At 37.0% G+C, this 23,684-nt stretch overlaps 2 protein-coding genes across 2 annotated transcripts; both read right to left on the bottom strand.

The window, feature by feature from the left end:
- Positions 1 to 9,732: 9,732 nt before the first annotated feature.
- LOC117339787 lies at positions 9,733 to 15,345 on the bottom strand. The gene is made up of 6 exons (XM_033901497.1): positions 15,084 to 15,345; positions 14,277 to 14,362; positions 13,190 to 13,249; positions 12,836 to 12,940; positions 12,032 to 12,099; positions 9,733 to 11,385 (listed from the first exon to the last, which is right to left on the bottom strand). Exons 2-6 carry the CDS (start codon positions 14,359 to 14,361, stop codon positions 11,284 to 11,286), a joined length of 420 nt encoding a protein of 139 aa, XP_033757388.1. The 5' UTR covers position 14,362; positions 15,084 to 15,345; the 3' UTR covers positions 9,733 to 11,283.
- A 1,016-nt stretch (positions 15,346 to 16,361) lies between these two features.
- LOC117339575 (fumarylacetoacetate hydrolase domain-containing protein 2-like) lies at positions 16,362 to 23,684 on the bottom strand. The gene is given in 8 exon segments (XM_033901259.1): positions 16,362 to 17,738; positions 18,181 to 18,268; positions 18,740 to 18,848; positions 20,365 to 20,533; positions 21,233 to 21,292; positions 21,934 to 21,951; positions 21,953 to 22,151; positions 23,420 to 23,684. Coding segments are annotated over 8 exon segments (939 nt in total). The 5' UTR covers positions 23,653 to 23,684; the 3' UTR covers positions 16,362 to 17,675.

Here is a 23,684-nt window from a genome sequence, read left to right as displayed (position 1 = left end):
ATGTAAAATTCCGTACATCAAATTTACATTTGTCCATAGAAACGGGTCGATGGGCTGGTGTACCTCGTAATGATCGAATTTGTTTTTTGTGTTCTAATGGTGTTGATGAAGAGTATCATTATTTATATGTTTGTAATTATGAATAAGTATGCTAAATTATAAATCTATACATTTCAAACTATTTTTGGTACATAGCCTAACCATATCCGAATATGACAAAAATGAAAGGTTAAGTTTCTCTATGTATTGTTCGTGTGCTCTCAAATGTTAGTAAGTATGTTAAAGATTTGAAAAAACTCTAAAGAGTGCATTAGATTCTTGTAACACACATGCGTTTGTATGAATGGGCAATTAAAATCTAAATATAAAATAATTGTTAAGTTATAGTGGGCATGTGTTATAAAAATGTACCAATTATAAAAAAAGATGCTTAAGAGTTTTAAATAATATAACAGACACAAAATGATTTAGAATAAAATAAATAAATACTTAATTAGATAAATGAATCATTAATTTCCTGAGTAACTTTCCATAATTTAATTATGACATTTAATAAGTTTGTACTTGGATATCTAACATTAATACATTATCGACGAGGGCACTATTCCATATCGAGACAACACTATCAGACCACCGTGATCCCAAAAGACAGCAATATTTTTTTTAAGTACGTCACTCTTTCATTTGCTTTGCTTATTTCAATATTGAACTGAATATTTCAACATCGGTGTGTCTGTCAGCGTGAGCCATTTTCGCCGCCTGCGTCAGCCACTGCCGTAACAGTAATTGTGACGTCACAATAGATTCACGTTTAATCTCGCGCAAAATTTAAATTTAGTAGTGCCCGGATGAGCATAGGGAACTACATGTATATGTACCCATCTGTGTAGCCAATGGGAAGTCGGTATTCTGTCATGTGATATAAAAATCTGTGGTATCCAAAGTTTCTATTCATACATTAATTAAGCAATTAATCTAATTATGTTGTAGGGGATTCTTGGTTGGGGATGGTGTGTGTGAGGGTGTGTGTGTGTGTGTGTGTGTGTGTGTGTTTGGGTTGGTGTAGGGGTTGTTAGGGGTTGTCAGGGGGTATAGATCATCGTTATAACTGAATAACGGTCTCTATAACGAGAACAACTTTTCGTTTAGGTTATTATCTCTATAACTTGGTAAATCATCATTTTACATTGTTATAAATCAGTTATAAGTGTAAAAGTGGGTCAGTAAGTCGATTAGTAACGTACAATTAAATACTCTGGCCCTGTATTCAGAGATGATTACATTTCTTATTGATTATAATACAGACATTTAATTTTGGTCTGAAAATCAAATAGCGACCATATAGCTAAACATCACCATCATCAATACTAGCTAACGGGACACTATTAAAGGCACAGTGGTCCGAATTTCGGAGTCAGTTTACCATGTCTGTGTAATTTACGACATATTTACATTCTGCGTTGCGGCCCCAATTTTACCGTCTTTAACCAAGCTGATGATAGGACGTTAAAAAATGCAAAACCACACCAAATACCCCATTTTATCTATTCATGTAGATTATTCACAGGTTAAAAATATATTCTACATCATTATGTAATGGCATTTTGTGCGCCAGCGTTACGTCAACGCTTTGCACACCGCCTCAAAATTTAGCCTTGCATCAAACATTTAGATGCTTTTAAAAAATAATTTCTGAAATGAACTCCAGAGACTGTAAATAATGTATTTACTCTTTATTATCAACGCCTTATTCAGTTATGATACGACCAAATTAAAATACGTTTCTTCAAACATATGTTTTTTTTTTAATTAATGTACAATAGTATGAACCAATAATATGATTCTTTTTGTAAATTTTAACAGTTTTGAAAAGAAGTTTTAGACTTGTAACACTTTTACAGAAACGTTCTCGTGTTGGTTATAAGTCAATCCAAACAAGATACAAATATTATATGAGAATGCAGGTCAATTTAGTGTCAGAATAAACACCAAGAAAACCAAAGTGACGAGGTTCAACTCCGACATTAGAGTGCCAGTAAGATGAGATATAGAAGACATATAAACATCTACATGTATATACTTTGGAGATGTTTTTACCTCAGAGAGAGGCTGTAATGAGGACGTTACAACATATTGTATATTAGGAAAAGCAAAAACTCAATTCATGAGGCTCAGAAAAACTCTGGACTTCTTCTACTCCTATCCAAACTAAAATGAAATTGTTCAACACCTTGGTCTTGTCGGAACGAGACAAAAGGCTTGGCACCTACTTCTTCTAGAACGGAAACCTGAGACAAAGAGAGTAAGCTATCTAATGAAGAGCTTTATCGTAGAACAGGAATACCAAGGGTTAGGGAAGCTGTATCCCATAGGAAATGGAAGGGATTGACTATGTTCTAAGAATGGATACAACCAGGATCTGTACCACCGTACTGACATGGCGCCCAGAAGGAACAGAACATACAAATGTAGGCCTGCCAAAACAAAATGGAGGAGGACTGCCGAGCAGAAACGGTCAGAGCTGAGGTGGAGTGATTGGGCATCAGCAAGGGCCGTTGTCAGAGATAGAGACAGGTTGGGTCTTACGTGCCAGTCACGGGCATAATATGCAATTAAAAAAAAATCATGGATTGCCTAAGTTATGAGCTTTGTGCTAATACCAAATATATAAATTTATAAAATGATACCCCATAATGCATATGGCATTTTCCCGATCCGACCAATCTCACAACTAATCCTGTTGAGTGACAGTTAAGCGACATGGAAAGGCCGACTGCTTTTAGTATGGAAAATTCCCAATATGCAGCTACATGTATTGTAAGAGGATTTGGACCAAATTTGATCTGAGGCATCCTTGTGGTAAGCGAAATTTTGTATAAGTAAACTGAAGGCGCTCATTTCCCCAGCGGCCTAAGGGACATGGCTCAGTAGGGGAAGGAAAGCAAGGTCTTTGAAATCCTTCTTCTTCTGTGTGAATGATTTGCACCAATTTAATTTAATATATTTCAATTTACTAAGAGGAGCAGAATATAGAATATTCGGATACAGAAACGGTAGGCCCAATATCCGGATACAGAATCTGAAGGCCCGATATCCGGATACAGAAACTGTTAGCCCGATATCCGGATACAGAAACTGTAAGCCCGATATCCGGATGCAGAAACTGTAAGCCCGATATCCGGATACAGAAACTGTAAGCCCGATATCCGGATACAGAAACTATAAGCCCGATATCCGGATACAGAAACTATAAGCCCGATATCCGGATACAGAAACTGTAAGCCCGATATCCGTATACAGAAACTGTAGGCCTAATATCCGGATACAGAAACTATAGGCCCAATATCCGGATACAGAAACTGTAGGCCCAATATCCATATACAGAAACTGTAAGCCCGATATCCGGATACAGAAACTGTAAGCCCGATATCCGGATACAGAAAATGTAGCCCCAATATCCGGATACAGAAACTGTAGGCCTTATATCCGTTTACAGAACCTGAAGACCCGATATTCGTATACAGAAAATGTAGGCCCGATATCCGTATACAGAAAATGTAAGCCTGATATCCGTATACAGAAACTGTAAGCCCGACAGCCATACTAGCAGCAGTTGTTCCTACAGCGAATCGTTCTGTATCATTTCCAAACAAAATATTGAAAACTTAATGTAGAAAAATCTTCAATAACATTTGAACAACTTGTTAAATATGTGTATACCATAACAATACATTGGTGTGGAAAATGACGTGACACTCCAGGTGAGCGACAGAATATCACAGCGACTGGTCACATTTGTATCACACCGAGAAAATACCATTGTACAGTAACATGCACCTGCGTTCAATACGTGGCCAGCACGGACGCGGAGACCTTCCGTTAACAATGAAACCTCATATTAATCGATAATCTGTTAAAAGAAACGCAAAATGTATTCGCGTGGAATATTCCCTCAAGCTGACAATGGTATGTTATAAAATCGTAACCAGTTCTACGCGGAAGGTGTTTTGTTTAAACAGGACAGCCGCCCATTGGCGGTTGATGGTTTGACCAGCATTCTTTACGGTATGACGTCACGGTTAGTAAAATATAGTTGTTACCATGACACAAATGTCAACTAACACCTCTGTAAACCAGTTAACTGAATGATTCCTTTAATACAGCACAGCCTGATTAATTCTGTCATACATTGTGAAGGACCAGGGAAGGGTCAGTATGTTCCACAGCCCTTTAATGGCATGTAGTGTTTCGACCCGTGGTGATTGATTAAAAGGCTTTGAGAATCAGATGACTATCAACCATATTGAAAAGTAATTCGATCAATATACATTAAAAATCAGCATGACATTGGACCCAACTTTTTGTACATATAAACGAATCAGATTAGTGTAAATTTAAATGATGTGTATTGATTTTTGTGACAAATCTTTGTTAACCATTACCTACCACTTGCCTATATAGCGCACAATTGTGTGCCTTACCCTATGTATATTTGTTAGGGGGTTTACGTCCTTATAACAGCCAGGGTCATATTGGGAGGGTGACAATGAGACACCAACAGGCAGGGTCATATTGGGAGGGTGACAATGAGACACCAAAAGGCAGGGTCATATTGGGAGGGTGACAAGGAAACACCAACAGGCAGGGTCATATTGGGAGGGTGACAATGAGACACCAAAAGGCAGGGTCATATTGGGAGGGTGACAAGGAGACACCAACAGGCAGGGTCATATGGGGAGGGTGACAAGGAGACACCAACAGGCAGGGTCATATTGGGAGGGTTTGAAGGAGACACCAACAGGCAGGGTCATATGGGGAGGGTTTGAAGGACACACCAAAAGACAGGGTCGTATTGGGAGGGTGACAAGGAGACACCAACAGCCAGGGTCATATTGGGAGGGTGACAATGAGACACCAAAGGCAGGGTCATATGGGGACGGGTGTCAAGGAGACAACAACAGGCAGGGTCATATTGGAAGGGTGACAAGAAAACACCAACAGGCAGGGTTATATGGGGAGGGTGTGAAGGAGACACCAAAAGGCAGGGTCATATTGGGAACGTGACAAGGAGATACCAACAGGCAGGGTCATATGGGGAGGGTGACAAGGAGACACCAACAGGCAGGGTCATATGGGGAGGGTTTGAAGGAGACACCAACAGGCAGGGTCATATTGGGAGGGTTTGAAGGAGACACCCAAAGGCAGGGTCATATTGGGAGGGTGTGAAGGAGAAAAAACAACTGTTAGGATCATACGGGGACGGGTGTGAAGGAGACACCAACAGCCAGTGTCATATGAGGACGGGTGTCAAGGAGACACCAACATCCAGTGTCATATGAGGACGGGTGTGAAGGATACACCAACAGCCAGTGTCATATGAGGACGGGTGTCAAGGATACACCAACAGCCAGTGTCATATGAGGACGGGTGTCAAGGATACGCCAACAGCCAGTGTCATATGAGGACGGGTGTCAAGGATACGCCAACAGCCAGTGTCATATGAGGATGGAGGTCAAGGAGACACCAACATCCAGGGTCATATGAGGACGGATGTCAAGGAGACACCAACAGTCAGGGTCATATGAGGACGGGTGTCAAGGATACGCCAACAGCCAGTGTCATATGAGGATGGAGGTCAAGGAGACACCAAAATCCAGGGTCATATGAGGACGGGTGTCAAGGAGACACCAACATACAGGGTCATATGAGGACGGGTGTCAAGGAGACACCAACAGACAGGGTCATATGAGGACGGGTGTCAAGGAGACACCAACAGTCAGGGTCATATGAGGATGGGGGACAAGGAGACATCTATAGAAGAAAATAAATTACACGAAGATAGGACAGAGAGGGAAGAAAGATGAGGACGAAATGAAGATCGAAACTGTTACGATAGGGGCGGCAGATTCAAACTATCGCCAATGTCACCAGTCACGGGAAGATACACAGAAAAGGAAGATAGTTGACTACAAGAAAGTGAAATGATGGTAGAAACCCGGAAGTCGGTTTGATTTGGCGAAATACGGGAAACTGAAAGTGGATCTGTAATATACATCGGGGGTACAAATGAGCGGCCGACCATCGAAGTACTGACCCTGCTCAACGTTGTCTAACTTCAGTACATGCCACAGAAATTGTCCATAACCATCACAGTTCCAGCTCGACTGCAGAGTTACAGGTTGTCTATATGATTAAGCCATGCATGTTTATGTACTCTACCTACGTGTTGGATCTCAAGATATAGTCCCTTTAAAGTTGTTACATTCCAAAGGTTTGTTTCAACCCTGACAGGGACTGCGAGCTGGGTTTAGACCGTCGTGAAGTCAAATGCTAGAGCTTCCACCTCACTGCGATTTGTTGATCAAATTGATTCATTTATTTGTTTAACAGAATTTATTTCGCTGGTTGTTAATTTCACCATGATTTTCGAACATGTTGTCGGAGGGAGAAAGCATCCGCAGGAGATATTTGGAGCTTACAAACTCCTGAAAAACATGTATGACTAGCCTTTATCGACTATTAAACCTTAAACTGTCGCCATCTATGTTACATACACTGGAAAAGTGTGTTCCATTTAGGTTTATTTCATTAGTTATTAGCAATTCGTAATTTTTCCTTTAAGATCGGGAATAAAACCCTGGTCGGCTATGTATAAAGCTAGTGTATGACCATTGCACCAACCGTCCTTTATAGAGAGGTTAGTTGTACATATTGTAGAGTGTCCTTTATGGAGAGGTTTGTTGTAGGTAGTGTAGAGCGTCCTTTATAGAGAGGTTAGTTGTAGGTATTGTAGAGTGTCCTTAATAGAGAGGTTAGTTGTAGGTATTGTAGAGTGTCCTTTATAGAGAGGTTAGTTGTATGTATTGTAGAGTGTCCTTTATAGAGAGGTTAGTTGTAGGTATTGTAGAGTGTCCTTTGTGGAGAGGTTAGTTGTAGGTATCGTAGAGTGTCCTTTATAGAGAGGTTAGTTGTATGTATTGTAGAGTGTCCTTTATAGAGAGGTTAGTTGTACATATTGTAGAGCGTCCTTTATAGAGAGGTTAGTTGTACATATTGTAGAGTGTCCTTTATAGAGAGGTTAGTTGTAGGTATTGTAGAGTGTCCTTTATAGAGAGGATAGTTGTACATATTGTAGAGCGTCCTTTATAGAGAGGTTAGTTGTAGGTATTGTAGAGCGTCCTTTATAGAGAGGTTAGTTGTACATATTGTAGAGCGTCCTTTATAGAGAGGTTAGTTGTACATATTGTAGAGTGTCCTTATAGAGAGGTTAGTTGTAGGTATTGTAGAGTGTCCTTTATAGAGAGGATAGTTGTCCATATTGTAGAGCGTCCTTTATAGAGAGGTTAGTTGTACATATTGCAGAGCGTCCTTTATAGAGAGGTTAGTTGTACATATTGTAGAGTGTCCTTTATAGAGAGGTTAGTTGTAGGTATTGTAGAGTGTCCTTTATAGAGAGGATAGTTGTACATATTGTAGGGCGTCCTTTATAGAGAGGTTAGTTGTACATATTGTAGAGCGTCCTTTATAGAGAGGTTAGTTGTAGGTATTGTAGAGCGTCCTTTATAGAGAGGTTAGTTGTACATATTGTAGAGCGTCCTTTATAGAGAGGTTAGTTGTAGGTATTGTAGAGCGTCCTTTATAGAGAGGTTAGTTGTAGGTACTGTAGAGCGTCCTTTATAGAGAGGTTAGTTGTACATATTGTAGAGCGTCCTTTATAGAGAGGTTAGTTGTACATATTGTAGAGCGTCCTTTATAGAGAGGTTAGTTGACATATTGTAGAGTGTCCTTTATGGAGAGGTTAGTTGTATGCATTGTAGAGTGTCCTTTATGGAGAGGTTAGTTGTAGGAAGTATAGAGTGTCTCTATGGAGAGGTTAGTTGTACATATTGTAGAGTGTCCTTTATAGAGAGGTTAGTTGTAGGTATTGTAGAGTGTCCTTTATGGAGAGGTTAGTTGTAGGCATTGTAGAGTGTCCTTTATGGAGAGGTAAGTTGTTGGCATTGTAGAGCGTCCTTTATAGAGAGGTCAGTTGTAGGTACTGTAGAGCGTCCTTTATAGAGAGGTTAGTTGTAGGTATTGTAGAGTGTCCTTTATAGAGAGGTTAGTTGTAGGTATTGTAGAGCGTCCTTTATAGAGAGGTTAGTTGTACATATTGTAGAGTGTCCTTTATAGAGAGGTTAGTTGTAGGTATTGTAAAGCGTCCTTTATGGAGAGGTTAGTTGTATGTATTGTAGAGCGTCCTTTATGGAGAGGTTAGTTGTATGTATTGTAGAGTGTCCTTTATAGAGAGGTTAGTTGTAGGTATTGTAGAGTGTCCTTTATAGAGAGGTTAGTTGTAAGTATTGTAGAGTGTCCTTTATAGAGAGGTTAGTTGTACATATTGTAGAGCGTCGTTTATAGAGAGGTTAGTTGTAGGTATTGTAAAGCGTCCTTTATGGAGAGGTTAGTTGTATGTATTGTAGAGCGTCCTTTATGGAGAGGTTAGTTGTATGTATTGTAGAGTGTCCTTTATAGAGAGGTTAGTTGTAGGTATTGTAGAGTGTCCTTTATAGAGAGGTTAGTTGTATGTATTGTAGAGTGCCCTTTATGGAGTGGTTAGTTGTATGTATTGTAGAGTGTCCTTTATAGAGAGGTTAGTTGTAGGTATTGTAGAGCGTCCTTTATAGAGAGGTTAGTTGTATGTATTGTAGAGTGTCCTTTATGGAGGGGTTAGTTGTAGGCATTGTAGAGCGTCCTTTATGGAGAGGTTAGTTGTATGCATTGTAGAGTGTCCTTTATAGAGAGGTTAGTTGTAGGTATTGTAGAGCGTCCTTTATAGAGAGGTTAGTTGTAGGTATTGTAGAGCGTCCTTTATAGAGAGGTTAGTTGTAGGTATTGTAGAGTGTCCTTTATAGAGAGGTTAGTTGTAGTTATTGTAGAGCGTACTTTATGGAGAGGTTAGTTGTACATATTGTAGAGCGTCCTTTATGGAGAGGTTAGTTGTAGGTATTGTAGAGCGTCCTTTATAGAGAGGTTAGTTGTAGGTATTGTAGAGTGTCCTTTATAGAGAGGCTAGTTGTAGGTACAGTATTGTAGAGCGTTCTTTATAGAGAGGTTATTGTAGTGTTTATATTCACTCTATTGTTATGGCAGTATTTTGTGGTGGTATCCGCTTCACAGTACACACCTTGGTTTTCAATCTGCCACTCCCACTTATTTATTAGCAAGATTCTTTTCGTTAGAAATAGGTAAAGGAACATTACTGCCATAAAGATGTGTGAATGGAAATTGTTATGATGAGTCACAGGGACTCGGCTCGAATTCCCAACCCACGATCTATATATTATGTTTTATAGTATCTGTAATGTACACTGTTAATATGGGCAATGTGTTAAAAATCCGTGCCAAGTCCCTGTGTGACGTCCACCGAGGTGTCGTATTGTTTGGCTCAAAACTTAAGATTTTTCCGGACAACATTTTGTCCTCAAAGATACGATAGGGGGCATAACTCCCATAAAATGATGGAATGTTCCACCCAAGACAATTCTATACATCGTAACGTGTGCCTGTGTTCAGTGTCCGCAATGTGGATGAAAACTGTAGAAGATATCGTTTGGATAAAGATAACACAATATCATTGACTGGAAACAATATGAAGTTTAATTTACACTTCATTTAAATATTTGTGAGAATAAGAATCGAAACAGAAAAGGCAGTTATATCATCGAGTAAAATAAATATATCAGTATGCAGATATGGCATTTAAAATAAAGAATTATAATTGTAAATTGTAGATTGTACAATAGAACACTGCAAAGGATAGTCAGATACTAGTATATCGAGATATAATATAAAAACATCAGTATGCACCTATATCAAAATACAGTTCATAAATGTACATTAGTATAATATAATTGATATTCAATATGTTTGATACAAAACGATATAACTTGACATCGAAAATTCTAAATAAAATGTGTATAGTTGGTCACAAAAATATACCAGTAGGTGTATACAGATATTACCAGCAATAAGAAGAAATGTTTATACAACAGAATTCGCTAGAACAACCAGAAAATTCGAAATGTTAAAAAGATATTTTATTTTATAACCAAAGGGAATCAATCAAAACGATAAAACAGAAAATAAAAATGACTCAAATGTGGTTTTCAAACATTGTTTTACACATAACTGAATCTCAACCAAATATTTACGATAAACAGTAAGTCAGAGCGCCAAACATATCTCCCTACAAACAAGATCTACAGTAGTGAACGAGATCATTTCATCAATTTTGGTAATTTAACATCGAACACGAATTTATCACATATGACTAGGACAATTAAATTGACGTGTTCTTAATCATAATATTTAATTAACAACCTAAAGCCAATAAAAACTAAATACGTTTATCATTATCCCTAGGCGAAACCTATCAGCTACCTTCCCGGGGGTAGTGCTCTGTCGCTCCCCGTTCCAGTAACCGACGCAGTTCCACCGAAAGTTACAACCTCCGAGCTCTGTCGCAACTTCAGCCATAACTTTCACTAATGCCGAAAAGCACAAGATGAAATAGGTGCTATGTTTTTGTTGGACCTGCCGAAAATAATTTCTCATAAAAATAATAAATAAATTTGATCTCGTTTAATACGTGTAACGCATCTTACTCGGTCTCAGCTCTGCCTGATACCATCTAATACTCATTGCTATGATTATCCCGACTGGAATTCTTAATATAAATTCAAACAATCTGAAACATTTCATTCATTCAACCCTAAATGATATTAATAATGAAACTAACCACATTGTTTGTCTATTTTTACAATCTGCCCCAAACGTTTATATAAGTTTAGAAAAAATCTTTGAACGATCAATATTTCCTATTTAATTTCTAGTCTTGCTGACACAAAAGTCCACCAAGATGCATAAATGTTGTTAACAAAACAAAAATGTTGTTTACACATTCTGGTGTACAAGTCATTGTTTATGTATTTTATTCATTGTTATCCTGTTTGTTTATTACTGTTATTCTATATTAAATATTGATTATTATTTACTATTTGTTTATACATTTGTTTACTGTTATGATATTTTATCTACTAACTATTATTCTGTTTTTTTTTTTATTCATATGATGAAATTTTACATCTAAATATCATCTACTCAAGTTACATATTGAGTATTCCATATATATGTTTTAGGTATATAGTTATCGACCAATACATAAATGTCACACATGGTATCAATAGTTCCTACTGCCGTCCGCAGCAGCACATTTTCCAGGCCCTTGTAGCCGACTTTTTCTCATTTTTGACAGGCGCCAACTTCCCCACACCAAAACATGTTGACAGAAGTGGAATCGGTCTGTACAGCTACATCTACCATTGTGATTTTCTGACGTGTGTGCTGAAAAAAGGAAGTAAATCTCTTGATGACGATTCCATGCACAGGGGCGTGATACAATTTCTAACCCACGGTCTATCCAATTTGTACATATACATGTACATTGCTCGTAGGTTGTGCCAAGTCCCCGTGATTTCAGGCACGGTACATGTACCTTCGCCTTCAATCCAATACCATATATAGCCGTGGGATAAGTAATTTGAGTCAAACCAATACACACAAATATACGTATGGACTGTTGATTGGAATTTTGTACCAAGCCCTGTGCCTTAGATTGCATATATTATATTGTTTGCGCACCGCACAGAGACGGTAATGTTAATTTAAACTTTATTTCATTCCAATATGTATATTACAAATGATTACAACTGTTACAGACAAAGTATACAGGAATAGGACCCGGAAATAAGTTTTTTAAAACTTATATATAGGGGTATAATAAACTCCAAATTATTATTATTATTTTAAATCGCATTTGGTTTAAGCAAAACAGTTCTTGATATATTTTTTTGTTTAAATATCTTACCTTGGAGTTGGATGATTTTTGTTAAAATGAGTAAATGTTGTTGCAAATAAAAAAAAATGACATAAACATTGTCCAAAATAATATATTCCTCCCTAGGAGTAAAGTTAATAAAGAAAACGTTACCATTCCCAGTCCGTCGTACATGGACCTGCTGGGCCTATAGCTCTTTAAAATCTGGTACCAGCGGGGCTCTGGAATGATAATGAAAATGATCTATTAATTAATGTCGTTAATTCGTTGAGCAATTAACATAAGTTCTGAAGAGTTTTACTTCGATACAGCAAACGAAACAACTGTTAATGGAAACAAGTAATTAACAAAAGTCCAGTGCCTTAACTGTCACAAGATTTATATTTTTCTCACGATAGGTTAAAAACGCACAAACTTCAAGATCTTTGGAACTTTTGTTGTATCACTAATTATATAGGTTTTTATAACAGTATTTATCCTGTAAAGCTCCCCCCCCCCCCTCCCCATTCTCTGGGCCAGAACACCATCATGGGTATATATCGGTTTCTTCCCATAGAAAGGCCCAAGACTCCTCGCGCTCTTCCATCCAGGCAATAAGCGTGATTAATATAAGTTAATATATAACTTGTTTCAAAGTTGTTGTAAAATCAGGGACGTATATATTGTATGTCCCTGATAAAATAAATAAATAAAAAAGGTAAAAAAAGTATCTTCTGAGAGACATGCTATCTCGAAAAGATTAATGGGTCGTAACTCTGTATATAATATGGCATAATGATACTTCTTGTCAGAGATGAAGAAAATATCGCTACAAAATCATTTTTTTAACATATAAGTTACTGTTTACAAGTGTATTGCCTAACAATCAAACTCATTTTCATATAATAATTTCTAAATATGTAACGTTAAATGTGACTTTAAACAACCGTCTACACCAAAAAAGTGTGATTTACTCACCAGTTACAAACTCTACCGGATAATTCCTCTCGAAGAGAAATTTTCTCCATTTTTCAGACTTGATATCCCTTTCCTGACATTCCCTGGAGGCTGGTCCGATCAGTGCTGCGAGATAATGTTATATAAAATAGAATGAAAACTTTTTATCTATTCCGACTGATTAAGATTCCATACATTGATAAATATATAAGCTGGTAGTTATACATAAGTTATAATCTTTTGTTGCTGCCTTGTCTTATCTAAGTCATAATATAATCTACATGTACATGTATATCTGAATAGCATTTCTATTGTTATAGCATAATAATGAATCTCCATTGTTCAATATATAAGTGTAGTTAATTTTGTAATTACCAGTTGCTATGAGTTCATTGCGTCTAACGCACTCTTCTCCGGCTCTCTGAAGACATTCAGCTACAAATTTAAACATAGATATCTAAACAAACATATCAATATGTGAATATCGATACATGAACCATCTTAATTAATCTGATCTGGTGTGGACTCGAATACTGATCCTCTGTAGCCACCGTCCGAATGATTCTCATAATCTTATTATCGCTATTGACTTTTGGACGTTTAAGATTTACCATTATCAGGCGGCGGAGGGTCAGAGGAAACTCGGACTGCCGTGGAGCGATGTCGCATTTTATAAAGATAAGCCAATAAACGTTAGGTCTGTAACGTTAGAGATATTATTGCGACAAAAAGACAGTTAAATATACACGCTGTGACATAAACAACAATAACATGCAAAAATAATAGCAACAGGCATGTATTTACAACAACCAGGAAGCTTAATTTATCACACACAAGTAATTAAAAATCAGAAACTTATCACAAATTATTAAAAGCAATTAGTCTATAACAATAGTAAAAAAAAACACACACCCAAAAAACAAAGCATTCTAGAAGAGTGAAAAAAAGGTAACAGTCGTTTGCTGTCAAAAACATTCTCACAGCGGTGCGATTTTTGTCGTTAGTTATGGGGTTTCTCGTTTTGACTTTCTACGTATATTTGTCGCTTTGTCGCTATGTCGCTCGGCAAAACATTTGCGGGATTTATAGTTTTTATTTCATCCAAATGCAAAACAAGCATAAAGGGAACAGTACAAACATTTTCGTAATTATCATGACATAGACAAGCCAGGTACATAAAATAATCTGACCACATCCAACCGTTATGGTTAAGTTTATGAAGAAACACTCGATTAAAAACATCGTTCAATGACATACATGTAATATATACTGCCAACTTTCGTTTAGAAAACGTTTTGGAAAATGCAATCGAGAGAATAGGCTAAAAACAAGATCACAAAAAGTGAAGGAAAATAAAGATAATAAAAAAGTGACAAAACTGCCACAGGTAAATATAAACCAAATCAAACAAGATAGATGGAACCATTTTCAGATTACAAATGTCGAGAGTCGTCCAACTTACCGACATTCATCATTGTTTCCAACGATTCTGCTGCTTTATCCAAAATATCTTGTGTTTCTTTCCATTTCTCCGACAATTGATCCATGCTGAATAAAAGAAGAACATATATGGGGTTGTTGATGAATGTCAGACGGTTCAGCGGGAGGGATTTTTTAATGGAGCCCGCATCTTGCTTTTGCTCTATGAAAAACTGACAACTGTGTATAGACAATGGCAAAACCAAATGGATAAGTAGGTACAAAGTAAACAAAAGATTGTCTACATCATATACATCAGACACGGAACATACGTTGTGGTAATTTCGTTGTTACCGAAGAAATTAACAGTTCAAGAAATAAAGACTCCATATGGCCCTTGTGTTCAAAAGGTGATTAGGATAATCGCAATTTAACAACAATTATAAAACATCGATGAAAACTTTTCTGGTAAAACTTATTTGACAAAAGTTTATGAAACTACAGGGAGACACTCGTCTGTGTCTTGCTACCGTCCTATTTAAAGGAATACACAATCACAGGTTTTGAAGTAAAGGGGAAATGGAATTTTACTAAGCAACGTTTGAAGAATTGAGCCCAGGCTAAAATGATAGCCAGCAGATCGTAGTGTAACAGGAGAGGAGAAAATGTAGCGGCCAGACCGGGGTTCGAACCCGGGACCTCCGAACACTAGCCGGATGCTCTAGCAATTGAGCTACCTGGTCACCGATGATCGACCCAGTCCAGTCCCGCTACAGTAGAATACATTTAATTTACCTGTGATGGCAGTAATTTTGATAATAAAAGAATTTTGTATGGATAAGATACTTACCTGATTAACTTGTAAAACGGTGTTTGTTTTTCTGATGTCCTGTAGAAACTTAAGCTTGACAATTCACCTGTAGACACGGCTACACAGATCTAGAATGGTCGTGAGGCATATCAACGATGACGTCATAATGCCAAAGAGCACGTGATAACACAATAACTATGATATGACGTCATAATCCAGTTGATTGTAAATTTCAATGTTAAATCAAGTAAACCCCTGCTTAGAAGGATGAAACGCTCCTGTCCGTGTAACTTCAAGCGTCTGTTTGGTGTTAAACAGCTTATTGGTTATATGCAACCGCTATGTAATGTGCGCATATGTACAAATGTACATGTAGTGTTACCCTTGTCGGATTTTAAAGTATTTTCGTCGCCCCATAATTCAGAATTAATTAAATCTCACTGCGGATGTGCTTTTTGGCGAGGAAATGAACGGAAATAAGAAAAAATTTTGAAATTCTGATTGATTTGCGGGGTGCACCCCACAAGTCGACATTAGCCGTTTGTCCAATGTCACATTTTTGAGAACCCATCTACAAATTTATATCTATTTTTACACCTGCTCGAATTTATCTAACCCTCAAATTGTTTTGAAACGTGCTAAAATTTAGCTTGAGTGTCCTTTGTACAATACATGTACATGTACTTGGAGATTGCAGATGGTATATATACTGCTGGTGATTATTTCAATCCCCGAGGTTTATATACAAGGATAACTCATTTAAATTAAAGAAAAAAACAGGGTTGACAATCTTTTTGCATAACTGTTGAATTGACTTGCCATATCAAGGCATTAAATACTAATCCATTATATAGTTTTTCTCGGTTTGATGTGATCGACCGTCCATGGTATTCTGTCTCCAAAAACTTAGACAATGAATGCTACATTATATACATGGTTTCATTCAAATGTGTAACTAACGATGAAGCACAGACTAAGATAACACTTACTGTATGTGTATTGTTAAAGGCACAACTTCCATCAAGAAACTTAAAATGTGCATTATCACACATATGCAAATGACAGCTTCTTGCGATAATTCTAAGTAAAACCTATTGTCCTCTATGTAACAAGTGTATCCTCCAGAATAGTATGCTTGCTTACTTGATTCAAGGTCTTAGGTTACCAGAGACACACATACAGCATGCTGGTCTAAATTGTGTAATCCCGAAAAAAAAATCCCCAACTTTGATAATTCCCTATACATAACGTTTATGGCAAGTCGTTGTGGAAAAAAGAGACATTTTTAATATTAATAAATAAACCATGTTTTTAAAATATTAACAATTCATTTATTCATAAACTGAAAATTTCAATTCTGGTTGAAGCTTGATCTAATTGACATCAAATTATGGCAGTGGTCATTCAATGCATCAATTAAAATACAGGATTCAAAACAAGAGCAAGTTACTTACATCAGAGACGTGTATATCTGATATACAAGTATCTGCTTACATCAGTAAGTCTCTTCAGAAATTACAATCTATGCATGTAAACTCATAAAAAGTTTCAAATTTCCATTCTCTACTTTACACCCATACCTCAAACATACGGAAATTACAATCTATATCTATGTAAACTCATAACATGATTCAAATTCTTCATCCTTTACTTTAAATTTACATCCACACAAAAATATGTACTGCAAATATACAGACATTCACATACATGTACATAACTAATTTTATAACAATAAACATATATAGAATATCATAACCAGTGATTTTATGGATCATTAATGATTAGTTTATGATTAAAATAAAATAAATTTAAATCTTGGATATTATGTAAAAATATTGCATCTTGGATATGTAATAATATCTCTATCATTCAACATTGTAAATGCATTATCAGTCTGACAGTGGATTAAATGACATCAACTCTTTCTCAACCATGATGTAAGTTTGATAAATTTAGAAACCCCCTCCATTGTTGTGTTGTATAATTAACAAATCATTTCCTAAATATTTGATTTATATTGTTCTAAACAGGAAAGTACTCACAGCCACTTGTAACGAAATGACCATCAAAATTTAAAATGCTTTTAATACTTTAAATATATGAAAGCCATCAGGAAACCACCAATGTTAAGATGCTAGCTACAAGCTACAGTACTTCATGTTGAAAATATTAAAGAGTTCAGTATGCTTTCATGTGGCTTTCAAGCTATACAATTTTTTGGACTGCAGATATCAGAAAAAGAAATCCGTTAAGAGTTCAGCCTATTAATTCAGATTATATGCTAATATACAATGTACCATGTACAGTTCATTAATAACCAACGCAAGTGTCTTACAAGGGAATGGACTGCAAAGCTTTATCTTTTGATAAAACCACCAGAAAGACAATTTAACCCTTACATACATAAATAACAGCTTTAATTTACCATACAGTGATAATCGTATATTGTACATGTATGTATGAAATAAAAGCTGACATCAAGAAGTTATCAAAATATACTGGAATAATCACCATACTACATAAAATAATCAGAGTATCACATCAAAATAATAACAAGTATGAAGGATTTCCTGATGGAGCCATCATGCTGGGGAAGAGTTGATGATGTTGGCTATACAGTTCCTACATCAGCTAAACAACCTTGTTGATGACACTTCCAATTCCCTCAATTTCACATTCTACAACATCACCTCTCTGAAAAACAAATATCCATTGTTGAAATCAATGCAAAATTAAGCACTTTTCTTTTATATTAGACAACTGCAAACAATATCTCTCTTTTCATATTTTTTTTCCCCATTTGATCACTGATCTTTCTTTATTATTTTGTAATCAATGTAATTTGTCTTTTTTTTCCCCTGGGTAGATTAGACATTCAAAAGTAGGGTTGGCTTCTGTATTCTGAATATGGACCTATATATGCAGTAAAATGTGAAAAATAGGGGATGGGCTCAGCATGGACTTATTCTTGGTAAAATATAGTATAGTTGTAATTGAATCAATTTCTCCAGTCCATGAGAGCTATTCTTATCACAGATATACATGTTATGTCAGCTTAACAATAAAATTCAGCAAGTTTACACAATCCATGTACATTGTATATGTAGTAACATCTTTAGAGTAAAGCATATTATACCTTAAGAAATTCTGGTGGCTTTCTAAATACTCCAACACCAGGGGGCGTCCCAGTCAGGATGAGGTCTCCTGGTTTTAAGGTCATGAACCTGTATAAAGTATATGTAGATAGGAATATAAACAAAGCCAGAGAATTGATGGGTAAATACAGACTGCTATGTTAGGTGGTCCACATTCTCTTTTGTAGATCGAAGTAATTTAAGATATTTTCTTGGTAAAATGGTGAATGACAATAGAAAACAAACAGCAGCCTGAAGTACATGTACATTAAGTTTCTAACAACAATGGAAGCCACAAATGTTTATGTAATGTACATATAAGATGTATTTTAGGTTAAGCAATGGTAGCTACAAGATGGTTTATGGGTTTAATTTATTTTGTTAAAATTCTATTAATAGCACAGGTCATTTAAGGACATTCCTTATTTTGGAGTAGGAGGAAATTTGGAGTACCCGGAGAAAACCCATCAGCCTACAATCAGTACCAGGCAACTGTCCTACGTGGGTTTCCATTTTTTCCTTTCAATGGTACAATGAACTAGACCACATAACACTTCTAACCTTGAAATAAAGGACACCATTGCAGCAGATCTATGGACAAGCTGGTTTGTATTACTATCCTGTTTGACCACACCATTGACCAAACATCTCAGGGCCAGGTTGTGAGGATCTGAAATACACAAACATAGAAATTACAATTTAGCCAACAGCTAAATATCATGATAGTATACCTACAGAACACAGGTTTTCATGTTAACTGCAATTAGATTCAGAGATCTGGATCAATTTTTTTTTTTTGCTGGGTTTATTGCCTTGCTTAAAGCCAGTGTCATTTTGAGGTGGTTGTCCCCTTGAAGTAGTTGATGGTGGCTACCTCAAGGAACGTTATACCAGCGGCCAGTTGCATGATATACAGAGCAGTTTGAGATTGTAGTTCAGGTACAAGATTTATATAGCCAGGGTGATTTTGAGGTGGGGTATCAATGTAGTAGCTGGTGGCTACCTCACTGAACATTATACAGGAGGCCAGTTGCATACTATACAGAGCGGTTGGAGATAGTGTTTTGCCAAATGACACATCCATGTCAGCACATGATGATCACTGATCTAAGCTTCTTGAAAAACACAAACCACCCTAGGTACAAGGGTATAGACCGAACAACACCATGGATGACCTTCAACCAAGGTCGCAGTAGTCTGATGATCTACAAATTGTACATGGCCTCAAGATCATGATGAATGTTAACTACATAGTATTATTATGTACAGTTCAGCAACAGACTCTCTATAACACTGAGCCTCTGGCAATTAGCATTTAAGGCCAACAGCAGTGGCAACATGATGCTGTCAGTTTTAATGGCTGAAAATGATGGGACATTAAACGAGAATTATAACTAAGATAATTCCAAAGAAATATTTTTTCTTCATGGTTTCCAATTTCTCTCCTAAAATTTCAAGACTTATAAACTCACTTCGTTAGCTATTTCAGTACAGACAAATAATTCAGATGGATTAGAAAACAATATGATCATTTTTAATGTTTTGATCAGGTATAGATTAAGTTCCAAGTCAGGAGAATATCCAAGCTATGAAGCTTAAATCTGTCAGCGTCCACTCCCCTGCCATCTGAGGCAACTCTCATCCAATACATCAATATATATATATATGTTCTTCTACTAGATTTCAGGAGGATACCTAGTGGTTTTTGTTTGTTTGCTGGATTTATCAGCCTGTGAACAGCAAGGGTCATTTTGAGGCAGGCTCTCCTTGTAGTAGTTGGTGACTACATCACTGAACAACATACAAGAGGCCAGTCACATGCCATCCTGAGCAATTAGGGTAAAGTGTCTTGCCCATGGATACAACCATAACAGCACAGACCGGTTTCTCCCTCAGCTTCCTGAGAAACACAAACCAACAGGGTAGGGAGTGTTGAACCACCTAGTGGTAAACCAAGTTCTCATAAAAGATGCAAATTTTGAGGAGAGTTGAAATGTGGAAAAAGTGACAATAGTCTACCTGTGGCACAAATGTACAGGTGTAAATTATAACACTTCCATGTATGTGGATAACAGCTGGCACATGTATTCAAAAATGTATCTCATATATATTCTCATAAGCCTGATCTGACATAATCTCAGAGAAGCCAATTTGGCTTTTTTCGTGATAATTCCTTTATTACTCACCTTTGATGGCCTCTTTTGTCACAATGACTGGTCCGAGGGGACAAAAGTCATCCATTGCCTTCCCGATAACCCACTGACCACCATTGCATCCTGCCTCTAGCTGCCAGTCCCGAGCGCTGACATCGTGAGCCACTGTATATCCATATATGTAGTCCATGCCTTCAGACTCCTGTAAAACACATATCCAAAGCTGGTGATTAATTGAAGTTTTTATAATTTCAACTACACACCATTCTCCCCTGGTCATCGATCATTTCCTTGTGGATATTTAGACACAAGATTGCCTAATCCCCTTTTGCTTAAAATTCTTTTTACCCTCTAGGTATATCTGTAATTATAAATGTTGTCTCTATGGGTCCAAATAATGTTTTACATATCTCTATTCATATATTCACAGGTAAACATATACAACTAGTAGAGGTTTTTTGTTTTTTTTTAAATCTCGATTTATAAGACATATCTTTTGAATGCCTGAAACAACCTGAAACATTTTACAAGAAAGTGTTGTGACATTATTCTATGCATAATGTTTATGAAATGTCTTTTGTATTGAACTTGACCACGGCCTTCACTTAAAGACCTATTATGACCTTGACTCTAGTTGTGACCTTGCACCATTTTGTGAGCTTGACCCGACCAGTTGTGATCTTGACAAGTTGTGTCCATGACCAAGTTGTGGCCTTGACCCCTGTTGTGACCTTGACCCAGGCAAATTGACCCTGCATTACCAAGTTGACTTTTTACCTATATCAATTATCACCTAGAAACTTTCTGTGACCTTGACCCCCTGTTGTGACCTTGCACCATGTTTTAACCTAAAATCTGATGTGACCTTGAATTATTCATGTAATTAGTACATATGACTTACAGGAACTCTCTTTGCCTCCTTTCCGATGACAATGGTCAGTTCAACCTCCCAATCTAGTTTCTGTGGAGAGAAAATTACACATTATTACATTGTTATTAGCAATGTCGACTGACAATCTTGTTTAGATTTAAGTATCTCACAATGTATATCTGATTGATTTACAGTCAAACTTTGTTGTACATGTATTGTATTATACCTAAAAAATATGCTATAACATATATAAGTTATGCTTGTACAAAAATCTGGATCATAAACTTACTTGTTACTTATGTCAAATGTTAAAGAGGGGGGGAGGTTAACAGCAACAAGGACAAGTGTCACCAGGTAAGTGGGTTACTTATAATTTATTTGTCGACTAGTTTCGCCTCTATATATGCGAGGCTTCATCAGGTCCTGATGAAGCCTCGCATATATAGAGGCGAAACTAGTCGACAAATAAATTATAAGTAACCCACTTACCTGGTGACACTTGTCCTTGTTGCGGTTAACCTCCCCCCCTCTTTATATTTATATACTCTGTTAATCGCCCTGCATACCTTGTGTATCCAAGTTCAAGTGAAGCACCCCGCTGAAGGACCCACCCACCTGAACTGACATTGGCTTTACCTTCCTTATTTATTATGTCAAATGTTATGACGAAGAAAAAGGAGATTTTCTCAAGATAGGGAAGGTTGACAGGCATAACACTGTGCTATATTTACCTGTGTCTCCTCAGGGAAAGTGTAAGTCGTCTGTTGGACCGATGATACAACTCGGGAATTTGTTGAAGATGACTGGCACCTCAGGTACTGGTGCACCCTGCTCCTCACAATGATCTTTATAATTCATCCCGATACATAACACTTTGTCGGGGTTGTAGATCGGGGCAATGACCTTGACCTCTGACCTTGGCACTTTGTACTGACCACTGTCTACAGCACTGTAATCATAGAGACATATTTTATATTAACCTTTTTGCTCATTTGTAATTATAGGCAAATAAAGAATATATAGTATATTTGTGAAGCGGAACTGAACTAGCTGGGATGAACGCTGGAGGTAGCTCATTTGGTAGAGCATCTGGATAGTGTTTGGAGGTCTTGGGTTCAAATCCCGTTCTGGCCGTGCATTTTCCCTCTCCTATTACATATGGCCCAAACTAAATACCACAGAGGTGGTATAGGGTCTCCTGCGAGTCTTTGGAGTCGAAGACTTTGTTGAAGGAGGGAGTAATGTAGCAGAACAGGACACTCTCCATTGGTAGAGCATCTGTCTGGAGTTCAGAGGTCCCAGGTTCGACCCCTAGTCTAGCCATGAATTTTTCCTCTCCTATTACATTTGTACTGACATTAGGATCAAAGATGTAATCCCTATCCAACCATCACTTCAACATAGTTACAATATCTATCATGCAATTGAAATAAAAAATTATTTCAGTTCTAGCATATATATATACCATCTTATATAGCAATAAAGATTTAAATCTAAAAAAAGGGTCAGTGACACGAGACATATATATCACATATGTGATACACATGTACATACGTACGTCTCAAGCTCTGGTGACACAAAATATGAAGATAACTTCAAATTATATGTTTCCATCAGGGATCGAGCCCATGACCGCCAACTTGGAAGCTCAAGTCTGTCAATCTATTAATTGAGCCAAAGGCAAACAAAATGCTTTGCACTGGGTCTCCACAATTTGTAACACATGTATATATACATAAACTTTTATACTTGCTAAATTTATTTAAATTTCTATGAGGAATAAGTTTAATTGCATGTTCAAATTTTCACTTTTCTTTAGAAAAGTACATTTCTTCCTTTCCACAAAGATATCTTAAAATACACCCTGATTGATAAAGATACTTATCAATACATCCTTATCTTAACCTTAAAACTTACCAAGTTCAACGATAATTGAAATCTAAGGAATTATCTATATAGTCTCTATATATAATACCCCTGGGTTACTGTCTCTATACCCCAAAAAATGGCTATCTGATCCCACCAAAATCCTATCATTATTTGAAAAGTGACTGTAATTTTCTTGTGGGCTATGCTATTATCTGTTTTCTTTCAAAACATGCAATTTTATTAGCAACTGCATCACCATAAATATAGTCTAATTCTTTTTGTATCTTTTATCTACATCTCAAACAATGTGTTTTGGCATTAGTGGTTAAAGGGAGGTAATTCTCTCACCTTTTGGCTGCCTGAATGCTCGCTTGTCCGCCTTCAATAAAGCTTCTCATGTCGGTAGGCAAGGGTGGTTTTACCTGTGACAGGTCGACAATGTCGCCACCAGGAGCGGTCTCCACCCCAACGGAGGATTTGTCACCACGCATAAATTGTAACAACCTCATCGCTGGAGTATTTTTGGTGCAGTAACAACGATTCAAGACTTTGACCCCAGCCCTCACACCTCTACAGATCATCTCTCTCGGAACATTTCTGGGCTGTTTATAAT

Source organism: Pecten maximus, chromosome 12, assembly GCF_902652985.1.
Source record: "Pecten maximus chromosome 12, xPecMax1.1, whole genome shotgun sequence".
NCBI lineage: Eukaryota > Metazoa > Mollusca > Bivalvia > Pectinida > Pectinidae > Pecten > Pecten maximus.
Note: the sequence above shows the minus strand (reverse complement) of the source record. Positions and strands in the feature narration are given on the sequence as shown.

What these genes read in the sequence shown, in the direction of transcription:
- LOC117339787 (XM_033901497.1), bottom strand. Translation starts at nt 14,361, where the DNA reads ATGGATCAATTGTCGGAGAAATGGAAAGAAACACAAGATATTTTGGAT. An exon ending in GGAAACAATGATGAATGTCG is followed by an intron (nt 13,250 to 14,276) that starts GTAAGTTGGACG and finishes TTAAATTTGTAG; the next exon opens with CTGAATGTCTTCAGAGAGCC. An exon ending in CAATGAACTCATAGCAACTG is followed by an intron (nt 12,941 to 13,189) that starts GTAATTACAAAA and finishes ATTATCTCGCAG; the next exon opens with CACTGATCGGACCAGCCTCC.